Source organism: Delphinus delphis, chromosome 6 (assembly GCF_949987515.2).
Source record: "Delphinus delphis chromosome 6, mDelDel1.2, whole genome shotgun sequence".
Classification (NCBI taxonomy): domain Eukaryota; kingdom Metazoa; phylum Chordata; class Mammalia; order Artiodactyla; family Delphinidae; genus Delphinus; species Delphinus delphis.
In genome coordinates, this window is record NC_082688.1 from 19,726,930 (window position 1) to 19,751,977 (window position 25,048).

At 53.6% G+C, this 25,048-nt stretch overlaps 1 protein-coding gene across 1 annotated transcript in view; it reads right to left on the reverse strand.

Moving 5' to 3' along the window:
* The window catches only part of COL27A1 (collagen type XXVII alpha 1 chain), a 143,278-nt gene that overhangs the window by 92,983 nt on the left and 25,247 nt on the right, over nt 1–25,048 (reverse strand). The window contains exons 6-11 of the mRNA XM_060014270.1: nt 15,561–15,614; nt 13,999–14,052; nt 4,274–4,318; nt 3,601–3,654; nt 3,123–3,167; nt 141–194 (exon numbers count right to left, since the gene is read on the reverse strand). Of these exons, the coding sequence (XP_059870253.1) occupies nt 141–194; nt 3,123–3,167; nt 3,601–3,654; nt 4,274–4,318; nt 13,999–14,052; nt 15,561–15,614 (306 nt within the window). The remainder of the gene's footprint in view (nt 1–140; nt 195–3,122; nt 3,168–3,600; nt 3,655–4,273; nt 4,319–13,998; nt 14,053–15,560; nt 15,615–25,048) is intronic.

Sequence of the window (25,048 nt, forward strand, 5' to 3'; positions counted from 1 at the left end):
GTCAGGAAGGCGTTTGCCTTGACTTGTCCCTTTATCCAACTCCGGGGCACCTCCTCCAGGAGGCACTCCGTGACTTTTCCAGACTGGCACCTGGCAGACGGGGTGGCCGGGTGGGAGGTAAACAAAGAAAGCATACTCACTCGCTCTCCATCGGACCCTGGCAGGCCGAAGAGCCCTGGGAGTCCAATGTAGCCCTAGGAAAGAGCAGAGGGGAGGTCAGAGGGGCCGAGTGGCGGGGTATGGCGGGCCCGGCCCGGCCCAGCCCCCCTCGCTGCCCTCTGGCGCCCGGCTCCTCTTCCTCGCTGGAGGCATTGGCGGCTCCGGCAGCTCCTCGATGACATAGGCCTTGAGGCAAGTGTATATGCCCATGGACTGCATGGTGCTGGCTTCCACGATGTAGTCCAAAGGCACATACCCTCACGCCAGGGAAGGGCGCGGGCGCTCGCAGGGGGAGGCCCGCCCCGCGCCGGGGGCTCTGGGACCTGCGGGAAGGAAGCTCTCTGCCGGGTTAGATGCTAGGGTGGCGCCAAGCCCTACCCACACCCAGGGACGCTGGCGGGCGCTCTCGGCTTCTGCAGTGCCTCCTTCTAGGCCTCGAAGGCTCCCCATGGACATGGGGCTCGAATCCACCCTTGGGCCCCTGAGTGCGTCCGGTGGTGACAGCAGCTGTCACCCAGGCATGCTGGTATCCCGCAAGCATGTGTGCCACTGTACTCAACCCTCCCGAGGACCCTGCTGACTGCCCACCCTCCCCCTCACTAAGCAAGGGAAACTACGGCTCTGGAGAGAAAGCGGCACAACTAGTGAGGAGTGGAGTCCAGCTTTTCCGCCTCCAGCCTTTATCCACCCGGTGCCCTCCGCCAGGCAGGCCCTTCTCAGCCCCACGACTGCACAGCGAACGCTTTCAAGCCCAGCTCTGAGGCTCTCTCCTCTGGCCAGCATCCCTGACGCCCCAAACCAGAAGTCGCCTCCTCCCTCCACCCCAGCGCCATATTTGCACCTCAGTTAACAGATGTACCACTTCCTGTTCTGTCTCTTCATTAGTGGTGTCCACATTTCATGGCCTCATTAGCCTGGGAGCTTCTCAAGAGCAGGGGCCTAGCCCAGGGTGCCTATCCCTAACCGTACTCTCTAGATGTTTGTGAAATGACTTACTCAGAGCTATAACAAAAGCTAACATTGGCTGAGCACAAACTATGTGCCAGGCCCACTTCTCAGTGCTCTGCAAGCATTAGTGCATTTACTGCGCCCTCATCACACCCTCAGGAGGTAGGAATTATTAGCCTCCTGGAGAGGTGAGACCATTTAGGCCCAGAGAGGTGAAGTGATGTGCCCAGGGTCACACAGCTGGAATGCAGCAGAATGTGGTATTTGAATCCAAGTGATCTGACTCCCAGTCCGGCTCCTAACCACTTTGCTACATTATCTCCCACAAACAAGCAACCATCGCAGGCTCACAACCATTTCTCCTTCTCTAGAAGTTCAAGAGGTCATAGGGCCTCCTTCTCAGCATCATCTTAACAAGTGACATTTACCGATCCTTCCAAGAAGGGTTTATATCCCAGATTTGCAGGTGACAGACTTGGAGAGGTCCAGTGATGTGCCCAGGCTCCCATGACGGGTTAATGGCAGAGCAGGTCTCAAAGGCAGTCACCCTGCCCCCAAGTCTGCGCTCTGCCTACTTCATAAACATGAGGCCGGTGGGGGCAGTCTGAGTGGCCCCGGCTCACCCAGGCTGCTCAGGACCCTGTGACCCTGGAGACGGGTGTGCTGGGGCCAGACCAGCAATCTCCCCACATGTGGCCTCAGGATGCCACAGCATGGCATACTGCAAGCAGCCCCAGATGTCATTAGCCTGTCTCGCTCCTCCTGTCCTCCTGGCAGATCAGAGACCTGGGGCTGAACTGGGAAGACCTTCTCCCTGGGCTCAGGCGGCCCCTCTGGGGCCATAGCTTGTGGGAACAGCTGGATAAAGGAAAGGAGGCAGGCCCAGCATCCTAGGACAGGAGCCTCCTCGGGCGCTGCCTTTCACCACCCCTACCCCACCCCATCATCATCATCATCATCATCAACATCAACGTCACCATCATGATGTCCTGGGGAACTTCCCCACCTCCCAGTCGGTCTCCTAACAGCCGCCCATCAGTTCCAGGGATTCGGGCGGAGACTGCAGCCGTAAATAGCTTTGGCTCAGGCGCGGAGGACGCGTCACACTTGACCTGGCCTGACGCAGGACTGTGTGACCCACTTGCTGAGCGTTCTTGGAGAGGCAGAGAGCCCAGCCCTCAAAGTACCTGGGTCCTCATCCCATCCCCACCTTAGGCGTGCTGTGGGAACTGGGGCTGTCGGATCCCCACCGTGAACCCAGTTTCCTTGTATATAGAAGAGAGAATTCCAGCAGATCATTTCTTAGTCTTCCAAACTCCATTTACCCCCATTCATTTCGCCCAAACCTTCTCTGCTGCCCCACAGCCCACCCAGGAGGCCCCATCTGGTGGCCCCTCCTCAGCACTATTTGCTTCCAAATTCCTGGTATCCCCATAACCATGCCAGAGGTAGGAATGGACATCACTCCCATTGAAAAGATGGGCAAACTGAGGCTGCTAGCTACTCAGGGTTTGTTCCAGGGGCCTTGATGGAGGGGGAGAGCAGATGTTCCTTCAGCCTCCAGGCCCAGGTAATGTTCACCCATCGGGCAGCACTGCCCTCCCAAAAGGGTGGTCCACCCCGTCCTCAGGTGAGAGCAGGAGAGAGGCCTCTGAGGCTTCCAGTGACGGACAAACTGGCCCAGGCTTTAGTTCCCTAGCGCTTGGGATGTGCTGGGGGACACGGCAAGCAAATGCCTGATTATAGCAGCCAGACCATGGCTGAGCCCCCAGCAGACCTTTGCTGCCCAATTACTTGGCCATGGGGACCAAGCTGGCTTAAGGGTTCCCTACCACATGGCCATCCTGCTGCCCCTCTGCGGTCCAGGGAGTGCTCAGGTGGGAGGCCTCGACCCCAACCCCCCCAGCAGACCCTGGGTGGAGGCTTTGCAACCCTGATCTCCCGCCAGGCCCACTGGAGGGACAGCTAATGCCCACCGGGCTCCAGCCGGGTAGCGCTTGCCAAGTCCCACTTACCCGGCTGCCTTTGGGGCCAGGGTTTCCTACAGGTCCAGGTAACCCCTGAAACACAAAAGACAGAGGGGCAAGGACATATGGAGACGTGCTACCTGCTGCCAACAACCCAGGGCAAGTCCTGTCTCCTTTGGCCCTCAGCTGCCCCTTCTGTAGAATGGGAGTGGGGTTACATTCGTGGTCTTCAAACTGAGCCCCCAGCTACCCCAGGGTCCCAGGGAGGTGGCTCAGGGGGAGCCTCTGGAGCCCCACCCCCAGAGCCCCAGAACTCCTCTTTCTTCTGTTTCTTCCTGGCATCCTTGCCCTGTTGCCTTCAGAGAAGGTTCCTCGGTACAGCCCCCTGGAACAGCCCTTTCTTCAGGGCCCACCCAGCAGGTGTAGCTGCTTGGCCCCCAGCCTGCCACCTCCCTCTGCCTGGGGGCACCCGTGGCCAGCTCCACACCACCACGGCCACAGAGCTTCCAGAAGCCATATACTGCACCTGCCTGCCAGGGTAACCTTTGGCCCCTGGGCTGCCCTCGGGTCCCGGCTGCCCCTGCAAAGGAACAAGAGAAACGTAAGGAAAGGAGAGACCCTGCCCAGCTCCAGATCTGGGGGGTTGGGGGGGACCAGGGCTTACAATGGACAAAGAGAAGGGCAGGAATGTGAGATGAAATGGGAGGAAGGGGAGGCCATCGGCCTGCTGGGCCCCCAAGCCCACCCCTCTGAGAAACCGGTCAGACCAGCTTGGAGGGACAAAACCTTCTGTGCTCGAAGCCCAGGAATAAGGCCCAGAGGAGGCCTGGCTGGCTGGCTCTCCCATGCTGGCAGCAGCTGCTGCTTGACTTGGGCCGGGGCAGCCAAAATTCCTGCAAACCCCGTGGCGGCGTGTATAATATCCCCTAACATCGCCCGGAACAGGCCAGCTATTCATGGCTCTAACTGGAGTCGAGTGGCTCATGCCAACACCGGGCCGGCATGGACTCCAGCCCTTTCAGGCGGCAGATGTGGCTGGCTGAGAGGTGGGGTAGAGTGGGGGCCCCAGCAGGATGGGAGGCAGAACCTCCTGGCTCTGGAGCTCACTCATGGAGCTGGGCCCAGGGAGGAGGCCAGGGACAGGCAGGGGCTGGAGTGAGGGAGGGCAAGCAGGGTGGGGCAGAGGCTGCAGCCCTCACCTGTTCTCCGGGGTGCCCCGCCGGTCCAGGATAGCCCTTGTGTCCCTGTTGCGGGGGTAAGAGACTGAATCAGGCTGGGAAGACACATCTGGGCCCATGGATCGCAGACGCCCAGCCTCCCCGCCTGCCTTTTCAGCACTGCATGCACTGTGGCGGGGACGTGTTCAATAAATACTCCCAGAACGGATATATGCACATCGGGGTCCCTGTGGTTCCCTCTCCGCCACCAATGGTTCTTAGACCAGAAGACGCTGGGGGTTGATCACTCCTTGGGCAGGGTTTGGGAGCTAAATTAGGATACGGCAACTGCGAGAGGGTGATGCTGTATCAAACCATTCTTTCCAAATCCAGAGCGAAGGTGGGAACGTCTGAAGCAGGGGTGGAGGGATGTCTTAGTGGATGGGTAGACTGATTAGGACCTTAAGGTCTGGGTTATGCTCAACCACCACGCGATGCTGGGACCTTCTGTCGGGACCTCCTCATTAACCCCCTAACGGAAATGATCTCGCACACATCGACCAAATGTATGAATGAAAATAGCTGCCTTCCTTCTTCCCACTGGTCCCAGCAAGGATTCCAGGGGCAAAGAGGCCACTCAATGGTTGAGAAAGACTCTGGCAACATTCCAGTACTGACCGTGACCCTCTGTCACCCTGGTCCAATTCCCATGGTCCCCAAAGCCAGGTCTCCAGATCAAGAGAGTCAGAACGAGTGTGTGCCTTCAGGTGGTGCTGGGATGACCACCTGGGCCATTTCATAGGAGTTAGGAGCTCTCTGAAGGGAAACCCTGGACTTCAAGCTTCCATCAGCTTAGGGCTGTTATGAAATAAGATGGAGCAGGGGCTTCCATTTCAGACAGGGTGGAGGAGACGGGGTGATCTCCGTTAGACCCCCTCTCAAGGGGAGCCCTACACTTGACCTAGACACGGTCTCTGACTTACTGTGCAACTCTGGATGGGTTACTGTCCTTCTCTGGACCTCAGATGAGGGAGTTAGAACTCCAAGTCCCCTTCAGCTCTGGTGTTCTGGAACTCAAGAGTTCTAGGGCTCCTCCAGGAGTTGATAAATGAGACTCTAGACTACACACACACACACGCACACACGCACACACGCGCACACACACACACACACACACACACACACACGATGCCTGTGGACCCCCTCTACGCACTGCTGTTTACATGGGATTACACCAGGGACTTCCCTGGTGGTTAAGCGGTTAAGAATCCGCCTGCCAATACAGGGGACTCGGGTTCGATCCCTGGTCTGGGAAGATCCCACATGCCTCAGAGCAGCTAAGCCCGTGAGCCACAACTACTGAGCCTGCACGCCGCAACTACTGAAGCCCGCATGCCTAGAGCCGGTGCTCCGCAACAAGAGAAGCCACCACGATGAGAAGCCTGCGCATGACAATGAAGAGTAGCCCCCGCTCGCCCCAACTAGAGAAAGCCCGCACGCAGCAACGAAGACCCAATGCAGCCAAAAATAAATAAACAAACAAATAAATAACATGGGATTACACCTTTATGACGTCCTCTAGCCCTTACAACAGCCAGATCAGGTGTGGGGAAAGGGGGTTAAGGGTTATCATCTCCATTTTACAGAGGAGAAAACTGAGTCTCGGAGAATGGAAGCCACTTGCCCCAAATCCCATTGCTAAGGAGCAGCAGGCTTACGCCCACCATTGGGTCCTTCTGACACCTGAGGCCACATGGAGAGCCTTGCAGTCCCCTGCCCCCAGGCATGTACAGTTCATGCATGTCCACAGATACCCACAGGCACACACACTCGGCACCCCCGCAAACCCCCAGAAAGCAGCGCTCTTAATCATAAACAGCAGCGCTGGTCTGATCCAAGAGGTTTGGGGAATTTACAAGCATTCTTTCTGCACCTACTCACGCCTCGAGACAGCCCAGCATTATGATTGCATCTCAAACCTGGGGCCCATGAGATTGACGCATTACGGCTGGCTGAGATTCTTCTACCCGGGGGCGTGTTCTTTTCCCCAGTGGGCAAATGGAGGCACAGGCCACAGCCAGCAGCCAGCATGCAGAGTGGTTAAGATCTCTTGTTTCAAATTAATCTGGATCCCTATCCTGCTTCACTACTGGCTGGCTGTATACCTGGGGCCACTGATGTCACCTCTTTGAGCTTTGGTTTCTTCTTGTAAAATGGGGCTCTAAGGGTCGGTGTACAGATTACATGGTATAATGTGTGAAGCACTTAGCACCGTATCTGGCAATGAATTCAAGGCCCCGTAAAGGCTAGCTGCTGTTGGTACCGTGATCTTTATATTTCATTCATTCATTCAACAAACATTTACTGAAATTTTATGCTCCAGCACCATTCTAGGCATTGGATGAACAAGAAGACAACATCCTTTGCCTTAACAGAATTTACAGTCTAATTAAGTAGATATAAAGACAAATAAATATAAAAGGGTAATGTCTCAGGGATTTGCTTACATGGGTGTAGAGTTTCAGTTTTGCAAGATGAAAAAGTTCTGGAGATGGATTGCACAACAATGTGAATATACTTAACACTAATGAACTGCACACGAACACGGTTCAGATAGTAAATTGCATGTGATGTGTTTTTTTACCATCACTGAAAATAAAATTTTAAAAAGAGATAATGTGTGGCAACGACTAGCTCTACAAAGAAAAGTGAGCAGAGTTGGAGGACAGAGAATGACAGTGTTGGGGAGGGTGGTGACTGCAGGCGGTCAGGCAGGGGAGGCTACTCTGTGTGAGGGAGCTGGACACAGGGCGGACTCTCCGGGGAAAAGCATTCCAGGCAGAGGGAACAGCAGGTGCAGAAGCCCTGAGGCAAGAATGCTCTCAAGGAATAATGAGACCCGTGTGACGAGAGCAGAACGAGTGAGCGGTAAGGGGCAGAGGGGCGGTGTGGTCAGAGAAGAAGCAGGAAGCCAGAGCATGCCAGGCAGTAAGATGATAGGAAACCACAGGAGGGTTTTGAGCAGGGATGTGTCATGGACAGGACGCATATAATGGCCATCACTATCCTTTCTCCACTTGAAGCCTGCAGATGAGGAAGAACAAGCAAAGCCTTTTCCCATGAAGAGCTGGGCGGAGCCTTGAGCTCTAGGCTGTGTGACTCAGCCCAGGTGACTGCCCTCTCTGAGCCTCTCTCTGCCATCCTCTGCCTGCCTCAGTGCCATAATGGAGCCAATGCAATAATGGAGCAAGGATCCCAAGAGAAGCGTGAAAGGGGTCCGGGGAGCCCTTGAGCATCACCTGCTCCTTTGGCTTCCTGTGCAGCCACAAAGAAGCCTGCTAGAAACCAGCGCTTTAGCCAGTGAAATCCTAGAAGGAGATTTCAAGTAAATCTTTTACTCAGGGTATAGCTAAAAGGAAACAAATGACCTTCGGGGACATGGACAGTGACCTGCCCTGTGCCTGGCCCGGCACTAAAGCCTTAAATACATCAACTCGTCAACAACTTGCAATCACCCGAGAGGTAGGAATTGCCATGCCCATTTGCCAGATGAGGAAACTGAGGCTCAGAGAGGCGGAGACTCCCCTGAGGCCACACAGCTTCCCAGAGGAAGCCAGCTGTGAATCCTCGTGTCCTCAACCACCAAATCGTGGATGAGACACACTGTTGAGGCCCAAGGCCCCCCTAGAAGAGCCACAGGGCCACCTAGGCGAGGACCACCTTACAGACCACACGCCACCAGGTCTCAGCTTATGGATCACAGCAGCATCGTGAACTCCGGAGTATCTACCTGACTTGGAAGGAGCCTAAGCTGTCAATTTGACAACCTCCTTTCTCACTGGATAGAATGAGAAACTGCGGCTCAGAGAAGGGAAGGGACTTACCCACGGCTACTTAGCAAGTTATGGCCAAGCCCAGACCGTCCCGCACGACTCCAGACCCATTGGGCTGTGCTTTGTCTAGAAGGCCATGATTCCTAGGTCCTTCCCAAACCATGAACCCTGAAGGGCCTTGAACACTGCCTTGAACCCCTGTTCCTCTTAGCAGACTGGGAGCCGCTGAGACTGAGCACAGCCAAGGCATGGGGCGGTGGGGGGAGGTTCATATGTTCCCTGGAGGCACCTTAACAGTGTTTACCAAGCTGAGGCTATAGCCAAGTAGCTTCAAATGACAGGACTTGGAAGAATCTAAACCATCACCTTCTACAGGGCCCTGGGTAATTACGGGGCGGACACTGACCACAAGGTAGACAGACCCACGGGCAGTGATTTCCCCGTGGGTGATAAGTGCCTGACTGGGACTAGGGGAGAGCAGATGCTTCAGGGGAGCTCCAGGGACCACGCAATCTGCGAGGGGCCTCTGGCTGCCAGGCAGGCGGGTCCCCACAGCACCCATGTTTATAATAGAACTCGGGCTGTATTTTGGTTTGGGAGCCAGATTAATCACTGCTTACAACGCACAAGGCGAAACCAGACATCACCTCACTGTTGCTGCAGACAGTCTCCCCATCGGCTGAGATGCTATTTGGGCCTTGGGCAGGGAGAGGAGGGGGGTCCTGTCCTTGCCTGGGGGTCCTGAGGACCAACGTACACCTAGACCTCAGCTGATCCCCCCTGCAAGCTGCTCTTGCAGGCTCCACCTCGGCCTGCACGAGGTCCCGGCTTCTCTCGCAGCAGAATGGAGCTCACCAGACTCGCTCAGCACTCCGTGAGGCTTCCTACTGGACTTCTCTACCACCCTGGCAGCCCCTAGGCCACACTGGGCAGTCAGCAGGACCGAGAGCCCCATTCAACAGAGAGGGTCAGGAGGAAGAAACACACGCCAAGAAACAGAGTGAGGCGTACTCGCCAAGTCCCTGCTCCTCTCTGGACCTCAGTTTCCCCAGCTGGCCTCTCAAAGCATCCTGTTGGCTCAAAAATTATAGGATTCTGAAATGTGATGTGTGGCTTGTCCAGAAGCATGGTCCTTCACAGTATAGCTAGGCATCTGACGCCAAACTCTACTTAGTGGGTACCTGAGACAGGTCAGGGCAGGAAGGTACAGTTTCGGTATGGCTCATTCATTCATCTGGTTATTCATGCATTCAAAGGTTTGCTGAGCCCCCACCAATGAGCCAGACCCTATCTGAGCACTGAGAATACACTGATAAACAAAGCAAACTCACTCCCTACCTTCTAGAACGGGATGTGGGCATTAAACACATATGAAGTGGAACAAAGGAGTACTGAGTGCTAGGAGAGAGCAGACAGCCAAGCAGGGGAGGCGGCACGGTGAGCTGAGGCTTGAAGGAGAAGCCACGTTGGAGAGCAGAGGGGCAGAGGAGCTCAGAAATGGAGAGGGTATGGACCCCAGAAACCCAGAGCAGCTCAGCAGAGGAGCCCAGAGAAGGTTCTCAGTAGGGGCGCTACATCCAGGTAGAACTGGCAGTTCTGCAGAAAGGCAGGAGATCGCTTCAGGCAGCGTCAATCACACTCCCTGCAAAAATTCCCAGATGACCCCCTCTGCCCTCCCATTTTAGCACAGATCTCACAGACAGTGGCCAACTCAGATGGCATGTGGAGGGCTCGTGGGCCGGGTGAGGGTTGCAGGAGGGAGCCAGGAGGAAGTTTCAACTTGAGTACCAACTTCATTCCATTAGTCATGTCTAATGTGTTATGTGTTAAGAATGTGTTAAGAAAGATTCTGAGACTGAATTAGGCTTGGCAAGAAAGAGCGATTAGTGATGTCTGAGGAGGCAGGGGAAGCAGGGAGGTGAGGGACGACGGAGCAGATGTCTGTGGCCAGCACTGTGCTAAGCCCCGCATGAGGAAATAAAGAAGAGGTCCTCCTCTGTGCACTTGCTCTCGTCTGACAAATGTGCCAAGGACACCAGTGAGTTGCCAGCTGGCCAGAAAGTGCAGAGTCCTAAAGAGGCTGAGAAAATGGGCTGGTGTGAGGAGGGAGGTATGAATTCTGCCTGGAGGTGCTGGGGAGATGCTCTTGGAGAAGATGGCCTTCGAGAATGGAATCAAGGGACAGATCCATGAAGATGAGTGGTCTGAGCATGCCAGGAGAGGGCCCAGCGGAAGCAAATGCAGGGAGGCAGGAAGGCCCAGGGCACACAGGATTGGATGGAGTGAGGGTTTCTATACAGCAGAGTTTCTTGGCCTCGGCACCGCTGACACCTTGGGCTGGATAAGGTTCTGCTCTGGGTGGAGCATCTGTCCCACGCATTGTAAGGTCTTTAACAACATTTCTAGCTTTTACCCATTGGAAGCTAGTAGCGCCCCCTCTCATTTGTGATGACCAAAAATGTGTCCAGACATTGTTAACTCTTCCCTGGGGGGCAGCTGAGAAGCGCTGCTCTATAGGAGAGAAGGCAGGAGGGTTAGATTAGGGGCAGCATGGGATTCTGCCCTCACAAGGTACAAATAGGGTTCTGGTAGCCTTCTGGGTTAGTGGAGGGTGGTTAACTGGTAACTAAGCAAGATGAGTGATGGGACCAGGTGGGCAAGACCTTCTGCAGCACTGCTTCTTCATGTTCATCGTGATCACACATTCATTCATTCATTCATTCAACAAATACGTACGCAGCATCTACCCCGTGCCAGCCCTGTGCTGGGTGCCGAGGACAGAGCATCTTATTTAACCCTCCCAACCACTGCATGAAGCAACTGAGGCCACTTGCCCAAGCTCACACAGCAGGAGAGGGACACAGCTGGGATTCCATCCAGGCGTGTCTGACCTGGTCTGTGCACCTGCTCCCCCATCTGGAATCAGCTCAGCAAAGTCCCTTAGCAAGCATCGCAGGCAGATGCAGAGAAAGAAGCCTTCTCAGGCGGGGAGGCTCTTTTCCACTTGATGGGCCCACTTTATTTAAGAAGCTGTTTCAATCAGTGTTGGGGAAAGGGAAAGGGACGAAGGGTCAGGAGACCTGAGTTCAAATCCCAGCTCTGACATTTAGTGACCCCGACAGCTATTAATCCAGTGGCTCTCAGCCTTGGCTGCACATGAGAATCTACTGCCTGGGTCCCACTCAGACCAACTGAACCACAACCCCTGTGGGGAGGTGGGCAAGCTCCCCCGCTGATTCTCACGCACAGCGGGGCTGTGAACTGGGGCTGTAGACTTCACTCTCCGTGAGCCCCCAGTGATCTCACTGGCGTTTAACACCAGTGTCAGCACACGGCCAGGTACCTTGGTATATCTTTGTGAAATGACTGGAAGAGTGAATGAATGAATGAGACCTATTTGGGCCTCAGTTTTCTCAGCTGTAAGATGGGCATAATACTGCCTAACTCCCAGAGGTTACTGTTAGGAAACAATGTGATGAGGGACAGTAAACCTTCCTATCACGCTGGTCAGTATGGGAAACTCCCAACCCAAACTCCCTTTCTTCTGCCTACTTTTCTCCATGGCCCTTTTCATCTTCTAACACACCTCGTATTTTTACTGTTTTTATTGTCTGTCTCCCCACACGAGACTGCAAGCTTTGAGGAGACAGGGATTTTCGTCTATGTGTCAGCTCAGAGGTCTGCACAGTGCCTGACACACAACAGTCATTCAATCCGTTATGTTGAATAAATGAATGAATAGGGCTACTGGGGTCACTCTGAGGTGACACCAAAATTCAATGTGCTGATGAGCAAAGGGGACACAGACCTCGCCTCTCACCCACCAACGTTCCTTCTCGCTCAAGGCCCCCCCACATGAGATGAGGCAGAAAAACCACCCAACAGGATCAGGGCAAAGTGGCTACTGTTGTCACCAAAGACACTTGTGGGAGGAGAGACTGCTGACGAACAGTGACAACTCCAGGCCCGGCTGCCGCCCCATTGGTCCTCCTCCCTGACCCCCACCTCTAGTCAGGGGTCCCTGCCTTAGGACCTGAGCACCCCATGCTCTGCCCACCATCCTCTGTGAGCAGGTGACACTGGCCTGCCACACGCCAAACTCCTCCATGTTTGCCTAGGCCGGGGCCAGAGGGCCTTGGTGGAAATGGCTTTGCCAGATAGCTTTCCTATCACGTGGAAGCTCTTCCTTAATTTAGAAAAGATGTCTCTCCCTGTTCAGGTGAGCTGGTTCCCCTGAGTTGGGGGATCTCGGCCTCCCTGGACATTTGCTGAGAGCAGGAAGGCCTGGAACCCCAGGCAGGAGCTGGTCCAGTCTGTTTTTCCCTCTCCCGCCTCCTCTGCTGGACTGCTACCCCCGTACACAGCCCACCACCGTACACTGGTACACAGCCCACCACTGTACACTGGTACAGAGACCACCACTGGCTGCTTTATGAGCCATGACTGGAAGGAGACTTTTCCACTCACACCTCCACACCTCATCCATCAGAAAATGCTGGAGCCCAGAGGGGAAGTGAGTGGGGAGAGGGAGTCCCTCTGCGTTCTCTGAGGCAGAAGAAACCACATTTCCCCAGCTCAGACAGCCACGGACTCCTGTCTGGGTCTCGCTTCTTCAGGTCTGCAGTGTGGCCTGCTCTGGCCACGGAGGGTGGAAGAGAAGCGGAAGGGGAGGGGGGGAGTGATGTTCCAAGTCCCCTTGTGCCACAGGGACCCTCAGAGCACAAGCAGGATGGAGCCAGGAGAAGCCACAGCTGCCCAGATGAGGACCAGATGGCCGAGAAAGACGGCAGCTGTGGCCACAGCTGGGAGTCAGGGTAGAAGCTTAAGACGTGGCCCTAGGCCAATGTATCTACGGAAAACCCATCAGCAATGGGGTATTTTCCTGCAAAAAGCAATTGACCCTGGCCCTGCACTGTCCTCCCCCGTTTCCTGAACACCTACTATGCGCAAGCCCTGTGCTAGGCTCTGTAGGGAGAGCGATGAACCAGATTCACACATCCTTGTTGGTGAAGCTGGTCTTGGGGCTGAAATAACTCAGCTAAGATAGCCTATGGGTCCTTGAGCAGAGTAGGGTCTCCTAGACCGAAGGTCAGGGTTCCAAGAGGGCTTCCTGGACACAACTAGAGTTGAGTCTGAAGGATGGAACACCCTGGCTGGGAAGCCAGAGAGGAATCTAGGGGCACTACAAGCCAGAGACCCACCACCTAGGAAAATGGCAGACCTTCCCCCAAAGGCAACTAGAGGTAACTCCCCCTGCCTGACTGAAGCAGTGATGGGGTGGGGGCAGATGACAACAGCTCAGAACGTACAGAGAACTCACTGCCTCTATAGAACACTGGCCTGCGGTATATCAGAGGGATGATATTAGACCCAGAGAGGTCAGACTTGCCCCAGGTCACACAGTGAGGAAATGGTGGAGCCGCGGGTAGACTCCAGATTCAACCGACCCCAGAGCCCACTCTCTGAACGTCCACGCTCCAGGCCTGGCTCCTGGTTTACAGCCCCAGGGGGCTCATGGTCATTCCAGATGGGAGGAGGCTCAGGTTCAGAGAGGGGATGCGTCGGGCCCCCGCCATTCCGCCCATGGGAGGAGGAGCTGGGCCAGTGGGGGCTCCCGGCTCTGACAGTATTCCCTCCACCAGCACGAGCACCCCTAGGATGGCCTCCCTGGAGCAGCTGGGCCCTGAGAGGAAGGGTCACTTCTTGTCACACCTCCTTAACCGTGGTGGCGGGACCTCCTCCAAGCCAAGGTGCTTCCCACCCTCTGGCAAGCACGGACCCTCAGAAACCTCTCTCACCTCCGGCCACCAGCCCCCTGCTGAGGGAGCTGGGGAGAGGCAGGTGGGCAGGCGGGCGGCACACAGCACTCCTGCATGAAGACCCCGCTTGCTAGGAAGCCCACCAGGCAAGGCAAAGCATCGACACAAGGTATACCTTTCGTCCAAGAGGTCCTGGATTCCCAGAGAGCCCAGGCAAGCCCTCGTCGCCCTGAAAAACACAGACAAGGGGGTGAGGTGGGGGAACGGGAGCGGACACTCATTAAATTGCAAGTGTGGCCTCCCACGGCCAGTTGTTTGCAAACAGCATTCATGGAGGCTTAGAGGACTCAGAGGAGACTCAAGGCCTCTGAGCGGGCTGAGGGCAGCTGGGCGGGCAGGGTACCCAGCCCCTCCCCACTTAACTCAGTCACTCCATTTAATCTGTTTTATATGTTGGACTTTGGCAAAAGGTACCATTTGGGGAATGGGTTCCGCTGTTAAAACCATGTTTGAAAACCATCGCCCTGAAGGACATGCAGCCCTGAAGGACATGCAACCCGTTCCAATCAGGAATCCGTCTCTGCATTCCTGACACCCTCCTTCTCACCCTTGCTGGGCATGGCGGCTACCCAGTAGGGGGCATTCCTGCCACCACCATGAGACCCAGAAGCAGACAACGTAGGAGCAGGAGAGAAGCCCGGGCCCTGCATGTCGTCAGGCCCGGCTGCAGAGCCTGCTCTGCATCGGAACAGCTGCGTGGCCTCCAGCAAGCCGCCCACAGCTGCAGCTTCTGCTTTCTCCTGGGCAAGCTAGGCCTAGCTGCCTGGCCTAGAAGCTTCCAGCGAGGATCCAATGGGGGTGCATGTGGATGTTTATGCCCAGTAAGACTTTGCTGAGTGAAAGAACTTCCCATGAAGATGTGTGTGAACGAGCCACCTGTGCCTCAGAGGAATCAGCCGGAGCTGCCACCTCTGAGGACCCACGCGCTGGAGGCTGGGCTGAGAAGCAGTGTTCTGCCTGTCAGGAGGGCTCTTGGATTGCGTCCAGAAGGAAGCCAGACAGACTCGAGGATTCCTTCCAGCGTACGGATGTCCGGGACATTGGATGACCTTACTTGGAGTTTTGGGTTCCCCTGCTCCGGCCGGTCCTGCACTCCCTCCAGGCCCCTTGTTTAATTTACAGGGTGGACGCTTCAGGGATGGATGAAGTCCTTTGGCCTAAGCGTTCTCTCTTCCATGGGAGATCCTTCTGGTCTCAGCCCTTCAGAGTTAGGGAGCCCTGAGTCTCCAGCCCGTTGCCTTCCCACGTCCTGGAAGTTCACAGACCTGTCTGCTCGTACTAACAACCTCAGAGGGGCCTTCGAATGTCTGTTGGAAGCTTCCTGGGCATGTGCTACCAAGAAGCTTCTGGATGTCGAGGGTCACCTAACAGGCCCTACAGAAAACCCACTCAGGGCGTTAGGCAAAAGGACATTCACCGAAGGTACGTCCACAGGCAACATTTTTTGTCGGCTTTATTGGTTGCACACCGGAAGAAGGCAGAAGGGAATGGTTTTGGGTTTGGTGTAGGGAGAGCTGAAGGGCTTTGAGGGAAAAACAGACCCCATCCTTTTCTACTTCCCACCTCCAGCGTTTGTCACGCAGTGACCTCTGTCGGGAGGGTGCGCCCCAGAGCACGGTGATTTCCCTGCTGTCCACTGCCCCACTTCCCTGAGCATTGGGGTCCCTGGAAACCTACCTTTGCCCCGTCGTGAGCCTTTCCTGGTGAGAGCCCGGGGTCCCCTTTCTGTCCCTGAAACAAAAACAATTCTACTTTGGCCGCCATGTTGTCTAAAGAGGGTGTCTCCCCACCAACTCTGCTCAACTCCCTGTCCCCTGCTTAAATGCCCTCCCCGCCTACCCCACTCACATTCCTCCACAGGGTCCTCTCCAATCCCATCCCTTCCTTGCTCCAGCACCTCCCATAGCTCCCCACCATGCCTACTGACAAAGTCCAAACTCCTCCTTGGGTGTCCCAAGTCTTCCGTCATCTGGTCCCAGCCATCCTGTCCAGACTTTGCTCTCCTTCCACCAGCCCAACCCACAGACAGGGTCCCTCTGCCCCACCCCCAGACCACAGTCCTTCCTTCGCCAGACCTTGCACATCCCTACCGCCGGGTCCTTGCTCAAGCAGTCACTCTCAACTAGAAAACCACTTCTCAATCATCATTAGCCAAACCATAAGCATTCTCAAGATACAGCTTGACTGCATCCCCCCCAACCAACCTGTAGGTCCCTGGGCCCAACGTACAGGTGACGTGTTCCCCCGGGGCTCTCAGAGACCTTCTGAGAGATGTGTCCCAGAGGCAAGCTTGATTCTTTCTGATTTTCCTGTCCCCTGATGCTCACCTCACCATCTCTAATTACCTAGGACCAGTGCATCAGCAGCCGTTTAATCTGTGTACAGGCCTTCACAGTTTGCAATAACCCTCACTTCACCAGGTTCCCAGAAGAGCCCGATGAAGGGAGCAACGGAAGTGTTATTACCCCATGAACACATTCGGGGAAACTGAGGCCGGGAGAAGGAAAGGGACTGCCCAGAGCCCCAAGCTGAGGCACCGGCAGAGCTAAGACGAGAGCTAAGACCCTGAATTTGTGACTCCCAGCTCTGCGTTCCAGGACGTCCCGGGACCCGACAAGTTAGAATAGGCAGTGAGTAGGGAAGACACCGACAAGCAGGGTGTCCCCAGTCAGAGATAAGCATTCTTTGTGCCAAGCCTATGGGAGGCGTCCCCATCACAAGGATCCTGGCTCCTAAGAGCACGTGCTCAGGAAAGGGCCCAACAACCACATCTCATACAGGGCTGAAGAGGGTTCCTGGCTGTGGGCCCACTCGTTTGAACCAATCTGATTAAATTACTCAGGAGACAGCCCCTTGGAAAGTCAGTCCCCCTGCTGTCAACTTCCACGAGCCCCGGATCCCTGTCCCTCACCCTCACTCCCAAGCTCCCTCCCCAATCTGGGTCCTGAGTCAGAAGTCCTGGGGTGAAGCCACGGACTCACAGTAGGACCTCAGGCAAGTGACTTCACTTCTCTGAGCCTCTGTTTCCTCACCATTAAAATGTGGGCTGCACAGCGCGCACGCACACACGCACACACACATACACAGGCACGAGCACACATACCCGCTGGCATCCAGGTTCCTTGGCAAGGAGCCAGTGGGATCATGGACGTGACACGCAGGCAGGCTGTTTTGGCCAAGTTTAGTTCCCATTTGTTTCTTTTCTGCGTCAGGACCCACACCTTCCAAATCCTGACTCAGTCACTCTCCATGAGAAATCACTGCGTTCCAAACTGGACAGAGCCTTAAAGAGGGAGGGCGGCCTTCCACTGCTCACCTAACATGCACCCAACACTGTGCCAGGCCCACTCAATGCAGCACCTCACCAGTCGTCTTACACCCACTTACTGAACTGCAGGACCAAGACCGGGGTTCAGGGAGGCTCAGTCAAAGCCCGGGGTGACGTGCAGATAAGAGGCAAGGTCTCACTAGGTCTGACTAGGTTCCCGGTCTATCTGACTCCAGAGCCCTCGTTTACAAATGGGAAGCCTAGATACTTCTCCCATACGCTCTCCCACTGCCCCAGGCTGCAGGCCAGCCCCTCCTTGCTAGGACCCCAACTCTCTGTCCAGCTGGGTCCCTCCAGGTCACTTCTGCAGGACTCGCCTCTGTGATCTACTGCCTCACGCTACAGCTGCCCCTTGCTGACACTCTCCCACCCTCGGCTGTTCACAAACCCAGTTCCAATGTCTTTTACGTCCATGTGCAAGGTCAGGCCCAGGGCTACCCAGGATTCCAATGGCTAAAAAAGGACAGCAGCTTCTCCCCACCCTGACCTTGCCCACCTCGGTCTACATCCTGTTCTGTCATTTTACAAAAGGGGAAACTGAGACCCAAAGGGATGCCAGAGTGGCTCCCTTGCCCAGAGTCCGTATCCAGGCATTTTAGTTACTATGCACTGCTCTCTGCATTCTCGGCAGCCAGCACAGTGCTTGGGACGTAATCCCTGCCCCAGTACAACATCAACAAACACAGGTATTTACTGAACATCTACGATGAGTCACATCTTCAGTGCACACAAGGAATACCACGGTGGGGATCAAGACACAGCTCATGCCTGTGGGGACCAATCAAGGGAGAAACCAGAGACCAGTAATGATAATCTGCACTAGCATTTCCTGAGTGCTCTTCTAAGCCTTCAACACATAAATCTATGAGGTAGCAATGATCACTCTCCCCATTTCACAGATGAGGAAACTAAGGCACAGAGAGGGTAAGTGATTGGTCCAAGGTCATACAATTTGTAAGTGGCATTTAGACTCAGGAGGTCTGCTTCCAGAGCCTAAGAGCTTTACATTTCAATACACTGCAGATGAACAACTAAGATCTAGTGATAAGTGGAGTACAGGAGGAAGTAGGGGGGCACCTGACCCAGACTGAGGGTAAATCAGTCGCGCTAAGGCTGGAGGAAGACAAGGAGGGAGCCAGATGACGTCTGGGCTCCAGAAATGCTCAAGGCACCCTTGGTCAAGTGAAGGTGTGACTTCTGAGATGGAGAAGACTATCCGTCTTCCCAGCCAGACTCCTGCAAATTCTCCAGTGAGAGATATAAGGAATAATAAGGCCTAATTAATTGTTTACACATTGGTGAGGATGAGAACCTGGGTGCCAGACCCAGCTCTCCAGCCAACGAGCCTGTGTGATCTTGGACAAGCCCCTTTCCCTCTCTGTGTACAGAAGAGTAGACTCTGCCTGGAGTAGTTAACAGAGACTTGAGGAACTAGAAGATGGTGGGGAAGGTATATCCTAAACCGTAAATGCTACAAAATATAGCAGGGATAGAAACTATGAGCTCCTTTCCTGCAGGTAGGGTTGGGAAGGTGGAGAGAATAGAAGGCTTTGGGTAGATGAGGCCTCGAGAGGGGCTGAGACAAAGAAGGAACAAATCATGAAGGACTGGAAAATTCTGGGCCAGAAGTCCTCTGTGCAAGTCATCTTTTGCAAGACACAAGATCCCAAGTACATAGCCCAGGGGAGGCATCATAAAAATATTTCTCAAGTGAGAAAATGAATGAATGGAGTCTCAAGAGACAACTCCAGGGCTGGGATTGGGTCAGATCTGTCCCCAGCCCTGGAAGGTCCTCTGAAGATTCACTAGGTCTTTCTTTCACCATCACTACTACCATTTCATGTGTTTGTAAGTTCTGGCCATGGCAATAAGGCAAGAAAAACAAATAAGATTACTAAGATTTGAGGAAAAAGAGACAAAAATATGTCTTTTTTTGCGAGTAATATGAGTGCCTGTCTAGAAAACCCAGGAGAACTAACTGAAATACTGTTAGAACTAATAAAATAATTCAGTAAAGGGCATGGTTATAAGATAAACACAAAAGTCCAAATATACAAAGTCAATAGTTCTTTTCAATAGCTGAGAGCCAGCTAGAAAATATAATGGGGGAAATATTCCATTCATAACAGCAAGAAAAATATAAAATTTCTAAGAACAAACTTAGGAAGAAAGGTGCAGGATTTATGCAATAAAAACTATAGAAGTTTATTATGAGATGTTTTTAAAACTCAGCCAAATGGGAAGATATGCCATGGTTTTAGATAGGAAAAGTTAATATTTTAAAGATGATAATTCTTCACAAATTAATAAACGCATTTAATACAATTCCAAGAAAAACCCCAAGGGAGTTTTTTAAGGAGATTATTAAGATGGGCATAAATTTTATCTGACATATTAAATAGCCAGAACAATTTTTTTAAAGTGGACGAGGGAGACGCACAGCATAAAGCTAATAAATGTCATAAAACAGTATTTTACTAGCAATATACAAACGCAGTAATGAAACATATTTGAATGGCCTGGAAGAGACCCTGGTCTATCATATAATAGTTAGTGCAGGATAAGTTATTTAATAAATGATGAACTACTGGGGGAAAAATAAAGTTATACCTTATACCCACTCCCATGAAGATTAATTCCAGATGGTTTAAAATTTTAAGAGTACAAATGATATTATAAAATGACTAGGAATATAAGTGAATACCTCTCTGCTCTTACTATGGGAAAGAAATGTCTAAGTATTAAAGTAAAGAACCATACATTCTACGTATGGTAGAGCTCTCTTCATACTACCTGACATATTGTAAGTTCCTAATAAGTGTTAGTTATTATTGTTAGTCCAAAAAAAAAAAAAAAAATAGGTAACACTCTCACTTGTGAAAATCATCATGAATAGTCTTAACAGGCAAACAATAAATTTGAAAATACTTGTAAGGTAGATGAAGGCTTAATAAACCTTCATATATAAACACAAATAATTTTTACAAGTCAATAACAAAAGATAACATCCTGGGACTTCCCTGGTGGTGCAGTGGTTAAGAATCTGCCTGCCAATGCAGGGGACATGGGTTCGAGCCCTGGTCTAGGAAGATCCCACATGCCACGGAACAACTAAGCCTGTGAGCCACAACTACTGAGCCCACGCACCACAACTACTGGAGCCCGCATGCCTAGAGCCTGTGCTCCGCAACAAGAGAAACCACTGCAATGAGAAGCCCACGCACCGCAACAAAGAGTAGGCCCCACTCGCTGCAACTAGAGAAGGTCCGTGGGCAGCAACGAAGACCCAACACGGCCAAAAATAAATTTAATTAATTAACTAATCTTTAGGAAAAAGATAACATCCCAACCCCAAAAATAAACAAATTCATAAATGGTGAAATGCAAATGGAAAACAAATGTAAGAAAAACATTCTTCTCAAAGATGATCAATGCAGTGAAGTGAATTGAAAACAATAATGAATTATCTTTTTCAAACAACCTCCTCTAATGCTAGCGGTGGCATGGATTGGTTCAATCTTTCTAGAAGGCAATTGTTAATAAAATTACAGCTAAACACTATATAGCACTTACGGGCAAGGCATATTTTAAATTATTCATATATATATGTATGCGTGTATATATGTGTGTGTATATATACTGATATATAGATAAATATATAGATACATCTCTCTATATATAGATAGATAGATAGATAGATATTGCTTAACCAACATTGCTAAAGAGCTATGGAGCGAATAGACTTGTGGCTGAAACTATGGACTTTGGAGTCAGACAGTAGAGGGTTCAAATCTTGTCTCTGACACTTAGCAGAAACAGGCTAGTTACTTAGCCACTTTGGACCTTAGTTTTCTTATCTGTAAAATGGGGGTAATAACATCCACCCTGCAAAGCAGGTAAAGCTGTTGGCCAGTCCCTGGACCACAGGCTGTTCAAAATGCAGTCAGTGCTTATCACTGGGCAAGGCCACTGCAAGAGGCCTGCTTCCCTCTTGATACTTTCTAGACTTTTCCACATTTTCTTTAATGAGTATGCCCTACCTCAGTCATCAGAGGAAGGGGAAAGGGAGGCTGGGGCCCGAGGCCCGAGAATCCTGTAAGGGCTGGCTCCACCTCAGCTTCTAGCAGCTCTGCTAACAGTCACTTGGGTTACTGAGCATGGCCCCTCTTGCCCACCTATTCTCCCCGGGTGCCCAAGGGCCCCTAGTAATCCTAGGGGTAATCCTAGGGTAATTCACTGCAAACCGAGCAGGCCAGAGGAGGGAAGAGGAGGCCGGCTGCCAGGGAGAGTGGGGCCAGGTGCCTCGTCGCCCAGCACAGGCACAGCTGGAGCCCTGCCCGCCTCTGGTCCAGAGCTTCTTACCCCACCTGGGCCCTGCATCCCATCTGACTTCACCTGGTTCAGCATCAGCATCACCATCGGGGCAGCTCCAGGCCTCCCCATTGGTCACCCTTCAACTTGCTGCCACCGACCAAGCTTCTCCAGCTGCCTGAGTGGCCTTCACAAACCCCATCTGATCGTGTCACGTCTGCTAAAAACCTCATGCCTTCCTGCTGCCCTTTGGATAAAGTCCAAAAGTCTTAGCACACCGACCAGGACTGCTGCCCTCCCCAGCCTCCTCCCGCCCCTTGGCCTGGTCGCCTGCTGCTCTTCAGACCTTGGTTCAACCTTCCCACCCTCTGGGAAGGCAGGCTTCACCTCCCAGACCAGGTTAATCGCCATTCTGTGGGGTCTCTGAGCACCCAGTGCCTCTCACGTGGAGCCCTTTTCAGGGAGTGGTCAGCTTATTTCCACAACGGCAGCGACCGTCCCTGTCTGTGCCCCATTGTAGGCCGGGCACCTTGAACGTGCTGACAGCTGACCACTTACCACAGGCCAGCACTGCTCTTAACTCAGTTATACCTCATGACAACCCAAGGGAGCAGCTACTCTTATTACCCCATTTTCCAGATAAGGAAACTGAGGCACGGGAAGTTCAAATAATTTGCTCACAGTCACACAACTAAAAGGTGACAGAGCTGGGACGGGAACTTCGACCGTCTGGCTCCAGAGTCTGTGCTCTTAACCACCGTGCTTTCCCGCAGCAATAACTATGGGTCGGTTGGACACATGACTCAACGCTGGGCCTCCAAGGTCAGCTAATGCCATCCACCCAGGGTTCTGGCTTCTCTGCCTCATTCTCGAAGTCCTTGATCTTGACTCCCTGCGGGACCTGACAAACCCTCTTCTTGATTTGAACGTGGGGCATATGGGTATGTGGTACATGGGGAAAGCCTTGGGCTCTGGAGCAGGCGCGTGGGGTTGAAGCCTGGCTCTGGTCTGTACCAGCTGTGCAGCCCTGACAAGTGTCTTCTGACTGGCAAACCCAAGGACCAGAAATACAGCCCCGCCACTGCTGGTCACTGCAAGTGACCCCAGTAAGGCATTGGCCCTTTGGGTCTTTGCTCCTCTGTGACCTCAAGAGGGATGAAGTGCCTCACCTTTGCTCTGTCTCCCCTTTTTGATTCCTCAATCCACCAATCTCTGCCATCCTTGGTCTGGCAGGGGGATCTTTAACCCACAAGGCCATAAGCTCCCAAGGGCTCAATAAATACAGCACAGGAACGACCACACAGCGACCCAGCCGGACGAAGGGCAGGCTCCCTGCCACCACGCAGACCCTGCCTGTTTGGCTGATTTTTCCAACAAAAGCACATAGTAGGTGCTTGATAAATGTTTGTTGATTGAAGGAAGATGAATGGATGGGGGCCCCAGAGGCAGCTCTCGAAGCCAACACCGTGCGGAAGAGGAGGAACCAGCACAGAGCCTGGAGGAGCCCAGGCCTACAATCCCACCGGGTCTCCTCCCAGACCCAGAAAGGATCTGGTAAACAGCGAGGACCCTCTCCCCAGAATCACATCTATTCCTGCAGATCCACGACATTCCCTTCCAATCTTGGATAAGTCAGGAATTCCATCCGGGAAGAGCCTCTCTTTAACCCTGTCCTGGTCAAGCCACAGATTGAGAGCAGCCCAGGGCCAAAGCCCAGCAGACTGGGCCTCCCATCCAACTGATCTGTCCTGGATCCACCTCTGCTCACTCCTTAGACTCACAACCAAGTGTCCAGGCAAAGGGCATGACTTTTCCCCTTGGCATGTTATGCAAGTTCTAATGGGAGAAGAAGACGCCCATTCCAGTGTGCTTTCTGGAACCCTCACCCTTACTCGTTTACACAGAAGCAAGCTGGAAGCCTATCCGTGAGGCCCTGAGTCCACAGGTCCCAGCTCCATGTGGCAGCAGGAGTGTCAGGACTACTGAACCTCACGCACCACACCCAGAGCTGCTCCTGAAGGTGGCGAGAACAGCAGCTGGTGGGTCCTCCTCCGGCCTCTGCACATCTGCTGGCAGGATGGGGGTGGGCTGCAGGCCAGACTGGAGCTGAGGCGCTGCAGTGTGGGGCAGCCTGGACCGGGGAGAAGCTGATGGAGCATCTGCCCCAGAAGCAGGGGGTCACGTTTGGGGGCGGCAGGGAGGGAGGACCAGACAGGCCCGGGGCAGGCCAAGAAAGGCGTGTTCCTGGGCAAACCTGGCAATCAAAACAGCGGCCAGTCCTCAGCATCTCGATGCACGCCACGGCCTTGGAGACCGGAGGCCTCTGCAAAGTAGAAGTCTTCCAAGGAGCTCCCCCCTCTCTGCCTGACCCATGGGGGCAGGTGCCACTGCCGTTTCTTACACAGTGTCTTAATCCACCTGAGCCTCAGTTTCCCCATCTGTAAATGGGTGCAATATCTCCACCTATCACCCAATGATAATGAGGTCATTAGGTCTTTGTGGGGATCAAATGAGACAGGCTACATGAAGTGCATGCAGAGTGCCTAGCCCACAGTAAGGGTCCAATATACGGTGCTTACTACCATCAGTGTTTGCCTTGTTAAAACCCAGAGCACCTCCAGGCAGCTGCTGGCCCCTAAGCAGCTGAGGCCTCTGTGCTCGCCTTCCAAGTTAGGACCCCAGTCCAGCCCTGGCCGAAGTCACACACCTACAGGGGGGAGGCAGGGGCTCCCGCCGCCGTGCGCAGGGGCTCTGCGCTGGCGCTCTGGTACCACAGCGTCATACATCCAGGGCCACTTGCGTACATTTGTCCCAAACTTCCGGACACGGTGGGCAGAGGAACTCTGCCCTAGGAGTCAAGCCTGGCCTTTGGAGGATGTTCAACCGTCAATCGCTGCATGAGCTGGGGCCAGTCGGTTAATGGCCTTCCTCAAGCCACTAGCCCTTTGTAATGCGTTAGCAAAGAAGGACCCTGAGCCCAGGCCAACCAGGGCCCACGGGTGCTCTTCACCTGGCCACCCCACAGCTGACAGCGGGGCAGACCCTCTGCCTGTCCTGGCCTGCCCCACACTCTCTCGGCACGGTTGCTGTGCTCTTGGCTTCCCCGAGCCTGTGTCTTCCTTCCTCTCCTCCTATTTCTCCAGCCATCACTCGAGCCTTCTCCCTGTAACCTAAATAATGCTGGCCCCGTACTTTTCCTCGTGCTTCTCACTCCACGCGCCACCCTGGACAGCTCTGTTCTCTGCCGGTGCTCCTGGAAGGCACCAAGGCACCCCGGGGCTGGAGCCCCCGACACTCATCAGAGCGCCAGTCACGTGGGTTTCTGGTCCCATCTAAAGTCCAGAGGTGGCCTCTCTGTGCTGGCCACCCCCCAGGGCTCTATCTGCAGCTCAGAGTCTCCTGAGTTTCAGAATGTCTGCGAATCATCTCCACCGGGCCGGTCTACAGATTCCCAGATGCAACATTCCTTCTTCCGGCTCCTCAATTTGGTCACCTAGGCTAACACCAGGGAGTCACCATCTCTCTC